The sequence below is a fragment of the Epinephelus fuscoguttatus genome, linkage group LG1, assembly GCF_011397635.1.
Source record: "Epinephelus fuscoguttatus linkage group LG1, E.fuscoguttatus.final_Chr_v1".
Taxonomy (NCBI): Eukaryota; Metazoa; Chordata; class Actinopteri; order Perciformes; family Serranidae; genus Epinephelus; species Epinephelus fuscoguttatus.
The window spans coordinates 41,572,508-41,588,841 of NC_064752.1; the positions used below are offsets into that span (position 1 = coordinate 41,572,508).

Consider the following 16,334-nt stretch of genomic DNA (forward strand, 5'->3'; position numbering starts at 1 on the left):
CAAATCTGAAAATGCTACAGCGGCTCTTTTTAAATTAAATGTTAGTGACAAAATATTCCTCACTCACAGCCATAGACGGCGGTGGTTTGCCCCACTCTGCTACATGAACAATAACTCACAGCTGACAAAACCATGGATGACTTATACGTCTGTCAAACCAGCGGGAACATAAAACTGCTATATATTTCATTATCAATTTCATGCTTGAGCTAGAATTTTTTTCCCTTAACAAAAGTTTAAACCCTTGGCTTGAAAGGTACTGTAGTGAAAACCTGTGGAGAAAAGAAAAGAAATACCTTTCACCACCAGTGTCCCCGTGCTGCTGGATGTTCCAAAATGGTTTCTGGCCAGACACGTGTACATGCCTCCATCAGATTTGGAGATGTTGGTGATGCGTAGCGTCCCATCCTCCATGATAGTCTGTCTGAGGAGAGGGACAAAAACTGAAACAGCCCATCACTGGTTCTCTCATTTAGTTATCAATTCATTAGTTCTTAATTGAATGAAAAGTGATGATAAGAATCAAATTAGAAACTACTTCCTGTCTGAGATATATCATTTCTCTATTCATCGCCTTTTGAACTTTTTTTTCCCCGCCATTTATTTCATTTTGAATGAAGGCTTCAGAATCTATTCCAAAAGTCTATTTGCACGCCTCAGAAGATAACAATTATCTTAGCTGAAGCAGAACAGATTTGCTGTAGGGTCAGCACAGTATTGACAGCACAATAGCTTAAATGCACATATTAATAGGATACACAACAGGCCACCAGGGCCAGGCCGGACGATGATAGGGAGAGGAGAGCAGCACTGGAGAGAGGCAATTTGAATGGGATCTTTACCTGCAGCCTTATCGCTCCACAACATGTGGAGATAGTATCAACGTGCTATAAGCAATTTCTGAATGGTATTAACATGAAGAAATATAGAAGCACTTGAAAAAAATGTCGAGCTGGCCTCATGGGAGAAATAAAGTGGGAGTGTGATGAGAGTGCTTGAAAGAAATGTGACTAAAACAACAATTACACAAAGGAATTTTGACCCGATTGTTGTCTGCTTGTAACAGCTTGTGACTTACTTTCATGAACTACATTTGTCTTTGTTGTAAGATTCTCTAGTGAAAATGTGGCCAGTTAAATTGGATTTTCTAAAAGTGTGAAAATATTTGTACTCAAGGGCATAGATTGATGTAAAAGAAAATTACAATATTAAGACATATATGCATCCATACAAAATAAATATAACACCAACTTCTTGGTTCTTTTAACCTTTGTATTGTTAAAGCTACACATCAGTTGTGTGCACAAACATTTTTGGAGGCAGTTGCACAAAAAACAAAAACAAAATTGTGATAAAACCAGCAGATGATATACTGATGATGCATTTTTTGGCTGTGTCCACTACCCATGATGCAAATACATTTGGATGACGATGATTGGCACAAGTCATGGGCCAGAGGTCAGTGTATGATAAACTAGGCTGACCAAATGTCCTCTTTTGCCCGGACATGTCCACTTTTCACGTCCTGTCCGGGGCGTGTTTATAAATTGATGATAATGTCTGGTTCTCCTTGTGTGTGTGTGTGTGTGTGTGTGTGTGTGTGTGTGTGTGTTAGAGTGCGGCACGGGCCACATATTTCTGTCCAAACCCGACAGTCACTCTGTTTTGTTATGTCTGAAACCGAACCGAGCCCGACATTATTTAATTACGAAAGCACTGAGTTTGTGTCACACAGTTGTTGTGGTTACAGGCTATTTAACAGGCCGGGCATGCACCGTGTGTGCTCCGCTGAGAGGGAGACCTCCGTGTTTGAGACGGGAGCGGGCAGCGGGAGGTCCGAGGCTTCCAGCGAGAGGAGTGGGAGACATATAACAAAATACGATAAAATAGGAAAACCTGTCTCCCTCTTTTATTTTATTTTCAGCGTTTAATCAAGGCGGAGGCGGGCAGCGGAAGGTCCGAGGCTTCCAGCGAGGGGAGTGGTAGAAACAAACAGCCAATGTGTGTGTGTGTTGTGTTCAGGTGTTGTCACGTAAATAACAGTCCCCAAGCAATAAACAGGACAGACAATAGGATTTTATTTTATTATTTTTACACTACATTTTCAATGAAAGCTGACCGAATCCGACCCGAGCCCGATTGTAATTGAATAGAATTTTGTGCTGATCCTTTTCTAGAGCACAAACTTCCTGTGTTTATTTGAATTCAGAACTAGCCCAGCTGGTGACTGCTGTGAATAGGGCAGCTGACAACAAGGGAAAGACCATGTGACCGCTTGGAAAGACAGCTGACAGGAGGGAAAAGACCCCAAAGGTGCTGGCATGGGCTAGCAACCCATGGTAGCAGTGGTGAGTCCTAGCAGCCTTACTACAACCAAAATTAGCTACAGCCAACATAGGGAAAATACACCAAGAGTCAGCGAGAGCAGGGGTGGAAGATGACTCACAGGTGGATTACACGGTAACAGACATTGGAACGGACACGACTATGACTTGGATCTGTGACTCAGTGAAGGATGGGGGCATGGACCAATCCACCAGGGCTAGAATTAGCAGCACTCAGGGCAAGGCGAGCACATCTGTAGAGGATAAAAGCAGCACAGTTGAGAACAAGACGCTTCAGGTTTGTCCTTGTGGTTGGCAGAGAGTAACATCAGTGAAAGGCCTCAGAACTCATCAGGGAAAGAAGAAGTGTGTGGCAAAGAAAGGGCAGAGTAGCCACATTGATCAGTACTTCCTAAGAAGTCAGTCGAGTCAGTCGGATGAAGTCCAGCGGCAGGTAGAAAACCACAGTTTGCAGGATATCAGTAACACTGCCACTGAGGAGGAGGGGGTAGTAAAAGAGGATGCAGGTGACACTGAGGCCAGTATGACAGTCAGAGAGAGAGCCATGGAGCAAAAGGTTAGAGTTAGATGGCGTAGGGCAAATGACAGTAAAGAATGGGAGATAGTTAATAGAGATTTGTCAGTAATCTTGAGTAGGCTTAGAGGAAATGCAATAGAAAGGTTAGAAAAGATGAGAGATATAATGTATTCATATGGTGTAGAGAGGTTTGGGGTGCAAGAGAGAAAGAGGAGTGAGAGGGTACAGTCAGGTAAGTCTAGGCGGCAAAGAGAAATAGAGAAGTTAGTCAAGGAAAGGAGACAGTTAAGAAAGCAGTGGAAAAAGGCTACAGAAGAAGAAAGGGAGGGAATTAATGTGTTGCAGGAGGAGTTGAGAAGCAGGCTAGCAGTTCTTAGAAGGGCAGAGCATCTCAGGAAAAAGAGGAAGAAGAAATATTATAGGACAGGTTTTTTCAGGGACCCTTTTAAGTTTGTTAAAGGATTGTTCAGCCAGGAAAAGGGAGGGCAGCTTAAAGCAGAAAGGTTAGAGGTTGAAGAATATTTGAGAAACACGTATTCAGATTTAGAGAAGAATAGGATAGTAGGTTTCCCACCCAATATCCCTCCATTAGGAGGGATAGAGCATGAGATGGATGTCAGGCCACCGAGGTGGAAGGAAGTTCAGGAGGTGGTCAGGCGTGCAAAGGCTTCTTCGGACCCAGGGCCTTATGGAGACCCCTACCGGGTTTATAAACGTGCACCTGATATCCTTAAATTTTTGTGGAAACAGCTAAGAATAGTTTGGGAAAAACAAATTATACCAAGAGCATGGCGTAGGGCAGGGGGTGTCCTCATTCCTAAGGAGAAGGAGTCTGTGGACCTCCGGATGATTTCTCTCTTGAATGTGGAGGGGAAGATTTTCTTTAGTGTAGTTGCGCAGACATTAGCTAGCTACTTAGAAAGGAATAGCTTAATAGATACCATGGTGCAGAAGGCAGGAATACCAGGTTTTTCAGGGTGTTTAGAGCATACTAGCATGATCTGGCACCAGATTCAGGTAGCGAGGATTAGCAAAAGAGACTTACATGTAATATTTTTAGATCTTGCAAATGCGTTTGGTATAGTACCGCATATCCTCATTTGGAGTGCGTTTGACTATTTCAGAGTGCCACAGGTAGATGTTAACTTAGTGAAAGCATACTTTCAGGATATTAGGTTGTGTCTAAGTACGGCAGGCTTGACAACAGGTTGGCAGAGGCTAGAAATAGGCATCATGGCAAGGTGTACAATTTCTCCATTAGCATTTACTATGGCGATGGAAGTAATCATCAGGGCTTCTAAGTGGGTGGTAGGTGGAGAGAAACGGCAGAACGGGTTGCATCTTCCACCAGTTAGGGCTTACATGGATGACATGACACTGGTGACCACAACAATGCCATGTACAAAGAGGCTACTAGAGAAGGTAAATAAGAACCTCAATTGGGCCAGCATGAAGATCAAGCCTAGTAAATCTAGAAGCATCTCGATATGTAGAGGGAAGTTAAGTGATAGGAAGTTTGTCACAGATGATGAGGACATCCCAACAATTAGGGAAAAGTCAGTAAAGAGCTTAGGTAGGTGGTACAATGTAGAGTTGAATGATAAGGAACAGGTGGTGAAATTTAGAAAAGATGTGGCTGAAGGATTGGATAGAATAGATAAATCAGAACTTCCAGGGAAGTTGAAGTTGTGGTGTTTGCAATTTGGGCTATGTCCTAGGTTAATGTAGCCATTGTCAATTTATGAAATTCCAATATCCGTTGTGGAGAGAATTGAAAGGTCGGCTCCTATATTAGGAAGTGGTTGGGCGCTCCTAGGTGCCTAAGTAGTGTTGCATTGTATAGAAAAGGGATACTTCAGCTGCCAGTATCTAGTTTAACAGAGGAATTTAAATGTACCAAGGTCAGGACAGAGCTCTTGTTATCTGGGAGTAAGGATGTGGTAGTTAGGAGTGTGGTTCCAAATCCAACCAAGGGGAGGAAGTGGAACCCACGATCGGCAGTTCAGGAGGCAGAGGCAGCTCTTAGACATGCAGAGATTGTAGGTAATGTTCAGTTTGGCCGGGGATGCCTGGGGCTTGGCTCAGGTAAACCGGTATGGAATACTGCAGGTCTCAAAGATAAAAGAAAGCTGGTTGTGGAACAGATGCGTAGACAGGAGGAGATAGTAAAGGGTGCAAAGGTAGTGGCCCAGGCTAAACAGGGACAGTGGTTGAATTGGGAAAGTGTAGAGAAGAGGAAGCTTAGTTGGAGGGACCTATGGAGTATGGAGGAGAATCGTATTAAATTCCTGGTAGGGGCTACATACGATGTGTTACCAACCCCCCAGAACCTAAAACTGTGGGTAAATGAGGAACCATCATGCCCATTGTGCTCACGTACCGCAACCTTACAGCATATTTTGTCAGGGTGTAAAGTTAGCTTGTCACAAGGCCGATATACATGGCGACATAACCAGGTGTTGAAATGTTTAGCTGCAGGAATCAAAGGGAAACGAAGACAGGTGAATTCGGAAGGTGTTAAGGATAGGAGTTTAGCAATTCAGTTTGTCCGTGAGAGGGAGAAATACAGAAGGGATAAGTTAGTAAGGAGGCAAGGGTGTGGCTGACTAGAAGGTGCTTGTGATTGGGAAATGCAAGTAGATTTAGGGGGAAAGCTTGTTGTTCCCCAGGAAATAGTTTGTACCAAGCAGAGGCCTGACATAGTGTTGTGGTCATTGAGTAGTAGGATAGTTTATTTCATTGAGCTGATAGTTCCTTGGGAAGACTCAGTGGAAGAAGCCTATGAAAGAAAAAAGCTTAGATATGCAGACTTAGGAGCAGAAGCTGAGCAGCGAGGATGGAAGTCTAGGATTTGTCCAGTGGAAGTGGGGTGTAGGGGATTCATAGCAAGATCAGCTGTCTCGCTCCTGGGGGAACTCGGAGTGCGGGGACAGAGTTTGAGGAAGACAGTGAAGGAAATGTCAGATGAAGCTGTCAGAGCCAGCCAGTTTATCTATAAGAGAAGAAATAATGTCAGTTGGGGGCCAGCAGGGGGAACTACTAAGCAGGGTACATAACTCCTTGAGATCAGGTGGAGAGATCCACTTCCTCTCAGGAGGAAATCCAGGAAGAGGAAGGTTATTTAAGTGTGGAAGTGGCCTATTTGAATCCCTTTTGACTGAGACCATGCTGCAAGGTAAGTGTGTTTGCTGATCCTGTAAGTTTATTTATCTCCTTTAACTTTAGCTCATATTGTAGTTATGCTATGTAGCGTGTGAAATAGAGTGTGGCAAATGTGCTAGGAAAGGTAGTATCAGCATTGCTTCTACCTGGAACTTGCATGTATGGAGCCTGGGCTTGGTTGAAGGTGGCAGTGCTGTTTGGGTTGAGAAAGCCATGTGTAAGTAAGGTAAAGGAGGTTATTGGCTTGGTGTGGGGAGCAGTGAGAGCTGGCATTAGGGGAGTGTCTCTGGGACGCCAGAGATCACTGTCTAGCCTCCTGGAGGTGTCGTGGGACCAACTAGACAAAAGGTGAAAGGAGGTTCCCACCCAATGACCCCAAAGACATGTTAGTTATCACTGCTCACTGGTCAGTATAGTTAAGCCTTGCCATAATAGCTTATCACAGGGCTTAGGTTATTCACTGAGTGCTGATCCTTTTCTAGAGCACAAACTTCTTGTGTTTATTTGAATACATTTTTGACCAAAGCCGGCCGACCCTTCGGGTAGGCCAACCGTCGGGACCTGTCGGGGTTGGACCGGGTAGCCACACTCTAGTGTGTCTATGTGTCCCCTATCTATAGGGGTCTATCTGAATTTCTGTCTTTCAGAGATATTATTTTGTAATATAACTGTATTTTCTATCCATACATATAAACTTTAAATTGTTGGGATTCACAGGACCACAGATGATTTTTCATTTGGTAAAATCATAACTGGAGATTTAAAAGCTTTTTCCTCTGCATGCTCTTTGTCTTCAAACAAAGAGCTAGGTGACACCCATCTCCACAGGAGGTCTCACCTCACACCTCAGTGAGACACAAGTCTCACAACTTGATTGGACAGAACTTTTACAGTAACATGTGACTCTGTGATGTCACAGGCATCCTGCAAAGATCTGCTCCCTTCCATCAGATTTCTTCCTCTTCTTGCTCCAGCTGCTGTAGCAGCTGCACCCCTCTTTCCGGCTGGGACAGCAGAGGCCCAAACCCCTGCTCCATAGCCCAAACCACTAAAGCGAGGGCAACTGATCACAGACTTTGTTGCAAACATAAGGCCATTGCAACTAGCTTTCCAGCAACAAGGAACTAAGTGAGTTAGCACCCAGTGTCTAACTCTGCAAGGACCCCGAGCGACCAGCTTCCTTGGATCAGAACCTTTGCAACAAAGGACACAACAAAGACTGCAGCTGAAACCACACCTTCCCAGCCTTCTTCTGCCGGCTAACAAAGCAGCACACCACCAAGTGACTCTTTCTCCCATCCACTCAAGGATTGGTAATGTAACAACTGGGCATAGCTTATCACAGCTTTACAGGCTAAGCAAGACTGTTTGACTTGTTGTATGTGATTTGATGCTGTTCATTGAGTTATTGTTGTGATTGTTGGCAGTCAGGTCATTGATTAGTTGGCTTCGCCAAAGCTAAGTGTTTAGTTTGCTAATACTGTTCACAAGCAGATTCTTGCACACAACTAAACAATCTCTGCACTAATCCAGACTGTTTGCAACACACGTCACATTGACATAGACTCATTAACAAACAGGCTTTCAACAGAGCTACACCCAAACAGGCATTTCAAAATTCCCGCTTCTTTCCCTTTGTCTTTGTCCTGACCACACGGTCAGACAAACACCTCCCCCGAAACTGAAGCAGCCTTGATTCGGCCATTTTGGTAGTTCTCTGTTGTCAGCCATTTTGCTTTGTAGGCCAAATGGCGCATTGATCACCGCACCCGCCTTTGTCCTTCTCTTCTTTCTCTCTTTCTCTCTCTCTCTCTCTCTCTCTCTCTCTCTCTCACACACACACACACACACACACACACACACACACACACATATACACACCAAGCATGTATATAGTTAGTTAGAATTTGTGTGTTTTGGTTTGCTTTGCTAATTTGTGAATAAATATAATTCTTTGGAATCATGCCTGCTGTCTGTTTAATGTTGCACAAGGGTGAATGAATAGTCGACCTCTGCTGCGTCAAGAACTCCGAAATCCTTCAGGCGTTACTGTTAATTTTGGTTGTTGTCATTAATTTAAGTATTAATCAAACTCCAAATTAATAGTTTAGCGTATTTTATGAGACTGATATCTTTAACTGGCTATCATTTTTCCCTTTACGGGAATGGTGCCCCACGAGGTGATTTAATGTTAATTAAGTCACATTATTTAACATAATTATTAATTATTAATAATAATTATTAATTATTTCCAATAGCCAATTAAATCCCAACATATTTGGTGCCTCCGTGTGAAACCTAAGATGTTGACCCCAACATTTATGGTGCCGCCGAGTAAGGTAAATATATGTTGACCCCAACAAAATATATTAAAATTACAAGGCATCTTTGAGTAAACTGTGAGTATCATTTAAGTAGGCTATCTCGTGGCTGGGTCAAGTGTCCTCTTTTTAGGAAATCAAAATTTGGTCACCCTACGATAAACATTTCTGGTGCTCAGTTGTGATGCTAGCAATATTGCATTACTTATCGTGTGTGTTCGCAAGCAAAAGTAATTACAATTGAGCAAATGAAAACAACTGAGAGCAGCAGGACGACCACCGAATCTGCTAAAGTTGCGCTGTTACAACGACAGAGGCAAGCAACCAGCTACATGTCCAGGATCGACTCGTTCTGCAAAGCCTTGAGAGGAGGAGTTTGATGAAACAGGGAGACACAGAATGAACCTCAAATAGGTAGGAATACTACTACTCATCTGGCCTTTGTATTGCTTTTTTGTAGCAGCTTGGTTTGGGCTTTGCGTTACATATTGTTGCTGTATATTTTCTATACCTAACTGCTGGATCGGTGGTTTGGTGCAGCTTCTGCAGTGATGCAGTCACTGCACTGGACTGTCTTGGTGAAGATGGAGCTTAGCTGGAAGACAAAGGTTTCGATTTACTGGTCAGACTACGTCCCAACCCTCACCTATGGTAATTCACTTTGGGTAGTGACTGAAAGAATGAGATCAATGCAAGCGGTTGAAATAAGTGTCCTCCGGGGGGTGGCTTTGCTAAGCCTTAGAGATAGGATAAGGAGCTCGGTCATCTGGAATTAGCTCGGAGTAGAGGTGTTTCGGGCACATCTCACTGGTAGGAGGCCCCAGAGCAGACCCAGAACACGCTGGAGGGATCACATATCTCATCTGTCATGGGAACACCCTGGGTTCCCCCAGGGGGAGCTTGAAAGCGTTGCTGGAGAGAGGAACGGCTGGGGTGCTTTGCTTACAGTAGCCTGTTGCCCCCGTGACCCAACTTTGGTAAAGCAGATGAAAATGGATGGATGGATGCTGAAGTTGTTGCTGTGTGAAGCCGCTGCAAAATGAGGGGATCTGTTGTCTGCCAGATGCCTGTACATTTTTCTGGGCTATATTCAGTGTATTATATTGTATTTGATTATTTTGCTGGCTGTTGCTGTCAGTTATGTTGGCTGGTCTTTGAAATGCACATGGTCGGCTAATCAGTTTTATGGTGGTGTTGTGTCAGTAACGTTAATCTTTTACTCGCTCACTGAGTAGACTTTGTCCATGCCTCGGAACCTAAACGTTAAAGGTGCCCTACAAGTGGCCGGGCGGTTCCAGTGGGTACTATAAAATATAATCTTGCCGGTGCCACTGGTCTTGGGGGGGGCTGTCTTCCCTAGGAAATACTTCATTTCCTGATTTCCTGCATTCTGGCGAAATTTTTTCCACATCAATTCATGGTGGAAATGTATTTCTTTATGTATAGGAAAACAAAATTCAGGTGCCAAGTGACAGATTAAAATAAAAATAGAATATAATGCAGTAACACTCTCAGGCATTCTGTCCTGTTTTCAAATATTTATTCTCCTGTAGATAAACTTGTCTTATTTCATGTTATCTGCTGAGTCAACACACATTTTGCTGTGTACAAATGAGGGACCGTGTTCTGCGGTTAGGTTTAAGTGATTCTGGGTATACAGAGTAGAAGCTGCTCTGACACACTGACACACTGAGGATGATTTCTTCAATTAGATATGAAGTAAACAAAGTGCTTAAGAGAAAATAGACTTTTGTGGTGGTAGTTTGGTTCATTTATATCAAATCCAGCTTCCTACAATTGTGGTTCTTTTCTTCAAGTTTAAATGCAGGGCTAATTTTATACAGGCTCTTGTTGTTACTTTCCCACCAGAACCCCTTAATTTAACCTGTGACCCAGCTAAATGCTTCATTTCCTGTTGGTTCAGAAACTAAAATTTAATTCACTGTTTTTTTTTTTTAATTCAATCCACCATGCAATAATTTGTAATCAATTGTTTGTGTTAAGGAGAAAACCGCAGTGAATTTATTAAATAATCACCCACTAATACTTAAAATTATCCTCTAAATAAGCTTTGAATATTCTTAAAGAATTCCAGAGAACAGACACCTGCAGCAGCTGTAGCTTCACGCTCCTCCTCTCCTTCTCTGCACCCTTGGCACAAGGCATGCGCAGCACCGAACTGCATTTCAGGTTTATTTAAATGAATTATCAGAGTGAGGGGGAGATCTAAACATTATTCTAGGTTGAGTTTTGTTTTCTAAAGACATGTGGAAGTGGGAAAGCAAGTCAGCATCTGTCTCCACTCGCACCAGGCAGTTAGTGAACTGGAGTCAACCAGAGCCTGGTTGGTGGTGTGATTTACACCAGACTAGCCTAATTGTTGTGAAGCTTAATGGGTTATTGCCTAAATTACCCTGGCTGTATTGAGATGTTTTAATTATCTTGTATTACAGGAACACAATAAATGTAAATTCAACTAACTAAAATAAATAAATAAATAAATAAACTATGTAATCAAAGTGACATTAAAGTCTACCCAAATCAAGTCAGTTACGTTATATGGACTTTAGGAATATATTTACAGGCTACATATTTTACAGCTGCTCTTTCAATATATATTGTATTTTAGTAATGAAATAATACATTTGAGTACAATTAATTGGTTTCATCTAATTCATTTTTACTAATTAGTTTTACATAATTCTAGTCTGTCAAAAGGTTCCACACAAATTATGTTTTTGCTACACCCAATTTCTCTTTATTATTTCTTTTATTCTCCAACACAGCACTAATTCAGTTAACATTTTGGTGCACTTGGTCCAAAAAATAATACAATAACATTTCTGGCACTACAGCTTTAATACACTAACCCCTCTTCAAATCCTTTTGTCTTGTATACTCTATGTGATAAAGAGTCCTTTATTGTCTTGACTTTGAGCAATTTTTCACTTTTTTAAAAAGAGAATATGAATTTTACTTAAACTATTACCAGAAAAACTGCATTGGCAGGACCTTTTTTCTGTCCTGAGTAGTAGCAGTGCACATACTCCTTTTCTTAAAGCCCCAGCAGCTTTCAAGAATAAGTAGGACATCCTGTATAGCCTGAGAGCTAAAACTGAAGGCAAAAAGACTCTACTCCTTATTAAGCTCGTTGCACGGTAATGATTAAGGGCGGCTCAGATGAGTCTGTTCACTAATCTGGCTTATGGTAACAGGACAATAAGACACTTTTCAGAGAGACTTGCATAATAAACAATTGAATTAAGGGGAAAACACAGGATTTTAAAAAGTGTATGCACATGTGTACACACACATAGTACATACATTTATTTTATTATACTTAACATTTAAGCCTGGAACAGTTATTTTGATGCCTTTGTTCTATACAGACAAGTTGGAAAGCATGTAAACATATGCATAAATGAGGCCGATAATGCTCTCCTGTTGTGACCTTTGGATCGAGTAAATCAAACACAAATGCTGTGAGCAGCCAGCGCAAAAATCAAACAATTTCACATTGGCTCAACATTGGAATAAATATGTATTCACTCGGGCTGAGCTGAGACCCAGGGAGCATGTCTGACACAGGGTGCTTTGCGCTGATTTATTGACAAAAATATCAAACGCTGAGTGATGGAGGCGCACTGAGAACATGACCTGAGGGGCAATGAGCTGCAAAACAAATAGAAACGTAAAGAACTATCTGCTTTGTAGACAAACTCCGTTGTGCTGTGAATTTCTATTCTCGTCCAAATGCGTTGCCAGGGTAATGCCTGGGTAATTTTTTTCCCGTTCCTCATGACCAACCCAAGAAAAACCCTGATAACTAATCAATCCCTCTGGTCACATGTTGAGGCAGGTCCAGTGAGTTACATAAAGTCTATGGAAATATGGCTCTACATATTGATCTGAGCCAGAGCCCAAAAGAAAATGAGGAAAAACTGAGAGTGGCTATACAATTTACACTTTATCTGACACATAACCAGCATGCATAATTGGCATGCAAATTAAAGTACAAAATTAGAGTCGGCATATGTCACAGTGGTAAATGGCTACATTTAACTGTCTGTTCAAATTGTCGTGACCATGATTTCTTTCTTTTCTACAATCTTTATAACATCTAGAGTTTGCTCTTTGATACAGAAATTTGATTCTCAAACCGCAATGTCTTTGTTCTGAAATAAGACATTTAATTGAAAATCAGTTGCTGGTTACATCAGATAGTGGTTCTAAAAAAAACAGCCAGTTTTTGACAAAATACAGGGGTGTAGTAAAATCACAATTACATGGGTAAAATCATTTTTCAAAGCCATATAAATTCAGAAATTATTATTAGAGATTATTGCATGTCTCTCCACTCATATCGGGGGTTGGCAACCTTTACTATCAAAAAAGTCATTTGGGGCCAAAAATAAATAAATAAAAATAAATAAATCTGTCTGGAGCAGCACAACATATTTAAACCCTATAATGAAGGTAACCCAGCCTATTAAGTCTAAACAATCCGATCAACATCACTAATAGGTCTAAATGAGCGTCCATTGATATGTTTTACCACAAGGTGGCTACTCTGCAGTGGGCTATTAATGGTTATTTGCTACTTAAACTTTGCAGTGCTGGCAGTGAAAGCAAAACAAATCTATCCACATACTACTGAATTATCTATTTTCCTCCGAGACTTTTCCCTTTTTGGGTTTGGTATCTATAGCTAGCCTGTGGCTCAAGACTAGCCACCACTACGTGATGTTAAAACATTCTTTATTTGGTGTATTGGCCTCACATTTTTACAGTTGGGAAATAAAAGAATCATTTTAGATCTTATACATATATGTATATATATATATATATATATACATATATGTATGTATATGTATATATATATGTGTGTGTGTGTATATACACACACACACACACACACACACATATACATATATATATATATATATATATATATACACACACATTTTTTTTTTTTTATCAAAGCCACAGAAAGCCACCAGGAAGAGGCTTAAAGAGACACGTGGCTCTGGAACCACAGGTTGCCTAACCCTGACCCATATCTATGCGTCAAAATGAATAAGCATGAACTGTATTAACCAACCAATTTATTATTGAACACTCTGTGCAGGTCACCTGCCAACAAATTTAAGTGAGCCACTGAGGTTTATCTTCCTGTATTCAGGTAGGGGACTCAGCTTAATGGATTCCTACCAAACCTTTAGGACTCATCAGAAGTATTTGCAGTAGAGAAGGAAATTCAGTGAAATAACCTGTACCCTGGAAACACCTGTTTAAAGCAAGAAGTTTTCTATTTGAAACTTTTAGAGTGTAGCAGATATTATGAAGTCAGTAGAAACTTCTCTGTATAGATTCCAACACTCAAATTCAATTTTGAGAGAAATCACATGTCTGGAGTTTTGATTGCCAAAGACTAGTTCCATCAGGTCCATGTGTTTGGCGAAAAATTGCTTTTTTGAAGTTTGTATGAGGTACTTTTAGACTTATGGGTTAAACCTTAGGGTTCAGAAAGGATAAGTGGATTAAGTGGACATCCTACAAGAGAAAAGTCCCATTTAAGTTATCCAAAATGCTGAATCCCTGTTCTTCCACTGTACTGCACTTTTGAAAACAGTTATACATAATCCAGTGTGACATTATCATGTATTACTCAGGTCATGTGTTTAAATCACAGCAACAATTATGTAGAAAGCTTTAAACTTCAGACAGTTTTAGTTGACATCAGTGTATCCAATCTGACTACAGTATAACATACAGAGGTTGTATAAACTTTTTAAGTGAAATGATTCAATGCCGCAGCTATCATTTACATATGAACAGCTGCTAAATTCTCAATAGTAAAGAGATATGTAGGAACTGGTTAATGCAAATGACTTTGGGAATACTCCAGTTAATAGAAATATGTGCCAACTACTGCAGATCTTAAGTTCCAATAACCCGGTCTCTGAAGTGAAATCTGGTGCTTGATCAGTGACGTCTGGTGTATGACATCAATAAAAAAATCTGTCCTCTCACATAGGCATGATACGCAGCCGGTCGCCGGCACACAGCAGGACAGCAACAAAAGTTGAGGCGGCAGAAGTCAGAGTAGGGTAGGCAGGAGTGTTGGTGGATGGATCTAACAACCCCCAACTTTCACCAGGAAGGCCGGTGTTTGTTTCCCATAAGGTTCTAAAGCCAAACCCTGATCTTTTTTTCCTAAAGCCAACCACGTGCTTTTATTGCCTAAACCCAAACATGTGCGTGTTGACAAAATGTAAGGTCCATGGCCAAATGTTGATATGTGACGAGGTAAGAGTGAGAATATGTTGGTTCCAACAAACTCGATTAGAAATGTTTGGTGATGATGGGAAGCCAGTGAGGGATCACGCACCTTTTGCTGGAGTGACACCTGCTGGGTGGTCAGGGTGATTGATTGTACTGGGGAGGTGGAGTCTTTGGGGGATGGCATGAGGTGTAGCGCGCCCCACTGGCTGAGCCCTGTCAGAGATGGCTGGGACACTGTGTGCATCAGTTAAGTTAGCAGTGACAAGGGCCACAACAAAATGGAATTGACTGTTTGGTAAGATGGGCAAATTTATTTTTAAAATTCTTTGTAATTTGTATGTTTTGAAACAGTGGGTCAGACACACGTGGACAAAAACAGCTAATCATTTTAACCTGGCAACCATCCTTTTGACTGTTTCAAAAGACAGCCCTTGCTGCCTGGTTGCCAAAAGAAAATGTTGTAAACCACTAATACTTTATATTTGTACTTTTCATATCCATCATATCAATGTTTTTTAAGTGACATAATATGTAAGCCGAGTTTGTCATCAGAAGTTGAAGGGGATGGTGGATGTTGAGATGCCTGCTGAGCTGCAGATCACTGTTGGAGGCCGACAATCAATGAAACCAGTTGTGTCTTAGCGAGTCATTGCTGTGTATCGAGTAGCTTTTCAGGCTCCAGACGTGTTCTGTAGCGACCTGTTGGTGGAGTTGGTCCCACGAAAAGCATTTGTTTTTTACTGACACATTGCTAACATGCAAATGTAACATATCCATAGTTCGTGGAAACATACAATTCCAACATTTTTCCGGTGATTGAGCTGACTGTCGCTAGCAGAGCTCATCAATGGCCATTAGCTAATTAAGCTACTTTTAGCTTCAGGGGTTGGTTAAAAACAGTGTCTCCAGTTCACTGTTTAATGTTCTTAGCCTACTTATTATAAAGACCAAAACCATCAAAGGGGGTCTTATATATGCACATGATGGCTGCTAACATGATATCATACTAAAAGACTGAGGGTAACGCCCTGTTTCCACTTACATATATGGCTGGTGTCCGTAGATCCATATATATACAGATGATGTCTCTGGTGTCCAATGCAAGGAAGTGCAGTTCTTTACCGATGCATAGAACCTGATAGAAACTACCTGTAGCCATGAGGGAGAGGCTAATTTTGTCTTTTTTTCGCTATACAGTAGTTTTGAATATGCGCTTGAAACATAAGCGGGACAGAAACAGGACGTGCCAGGTACGTGGCATGTTTTGTGATATATCTAATTAAAAAGACATATGTACAGCTGAATGAGTCATAATGACAGTCTCACTGTACATAATGTATAACCATATTTTAGCAAAATGTGTTAAAACCAGATAAACATTTTCTTTTTGGGGCGTCGGTGGCTTAGTGGTAGAGCAGGCGCCTCATGTACAAGGCTGTTGCCGCAGCGGCCCGGGCTCGAGTCCAGCCTGTGGCCCTTTGCTGCATGTCATCCCCTCTCTCTCTCCCCCTTTCACACTTAACTGTCCTGTCCATTCAAGGCAAAAAATGCCCCCAAAAATATCTTTAACATTTAACATTTTCTTTTTAATCATACAAACTCACTTGACAATCAACACAGGCAACTGAATTGAAGAAGACAGTCTGTTAGCCAGTTTGCAGCCTGTTAGCTAAGCTAGCACACTGTCATACGGCCTCTTTGAAA

At 41.5% G+C, this 16,334-nt stretch overlaps 1 protein-coding gene across 1 annotated transcript in view; it reads right to left on the bottom strand.

Moving 5' to 3' along the window:
• The window catches only part of LOC125886750 (contactin-4), an 88,631-nt gene that overhangs the window by 43,457 nt on the left and 28,840 nt on the right, over positions 1–16,334 (bottom strand). The window contains exon 12 of the mRNA XM_049573058.1: positions 297–424. Coding sequence (XP_049429015.1) covers positions 297–424 — 128 coding nt within the window. The remainder of the gene's footprint in view (positions 1–296; positions 425–16,334) is intronic.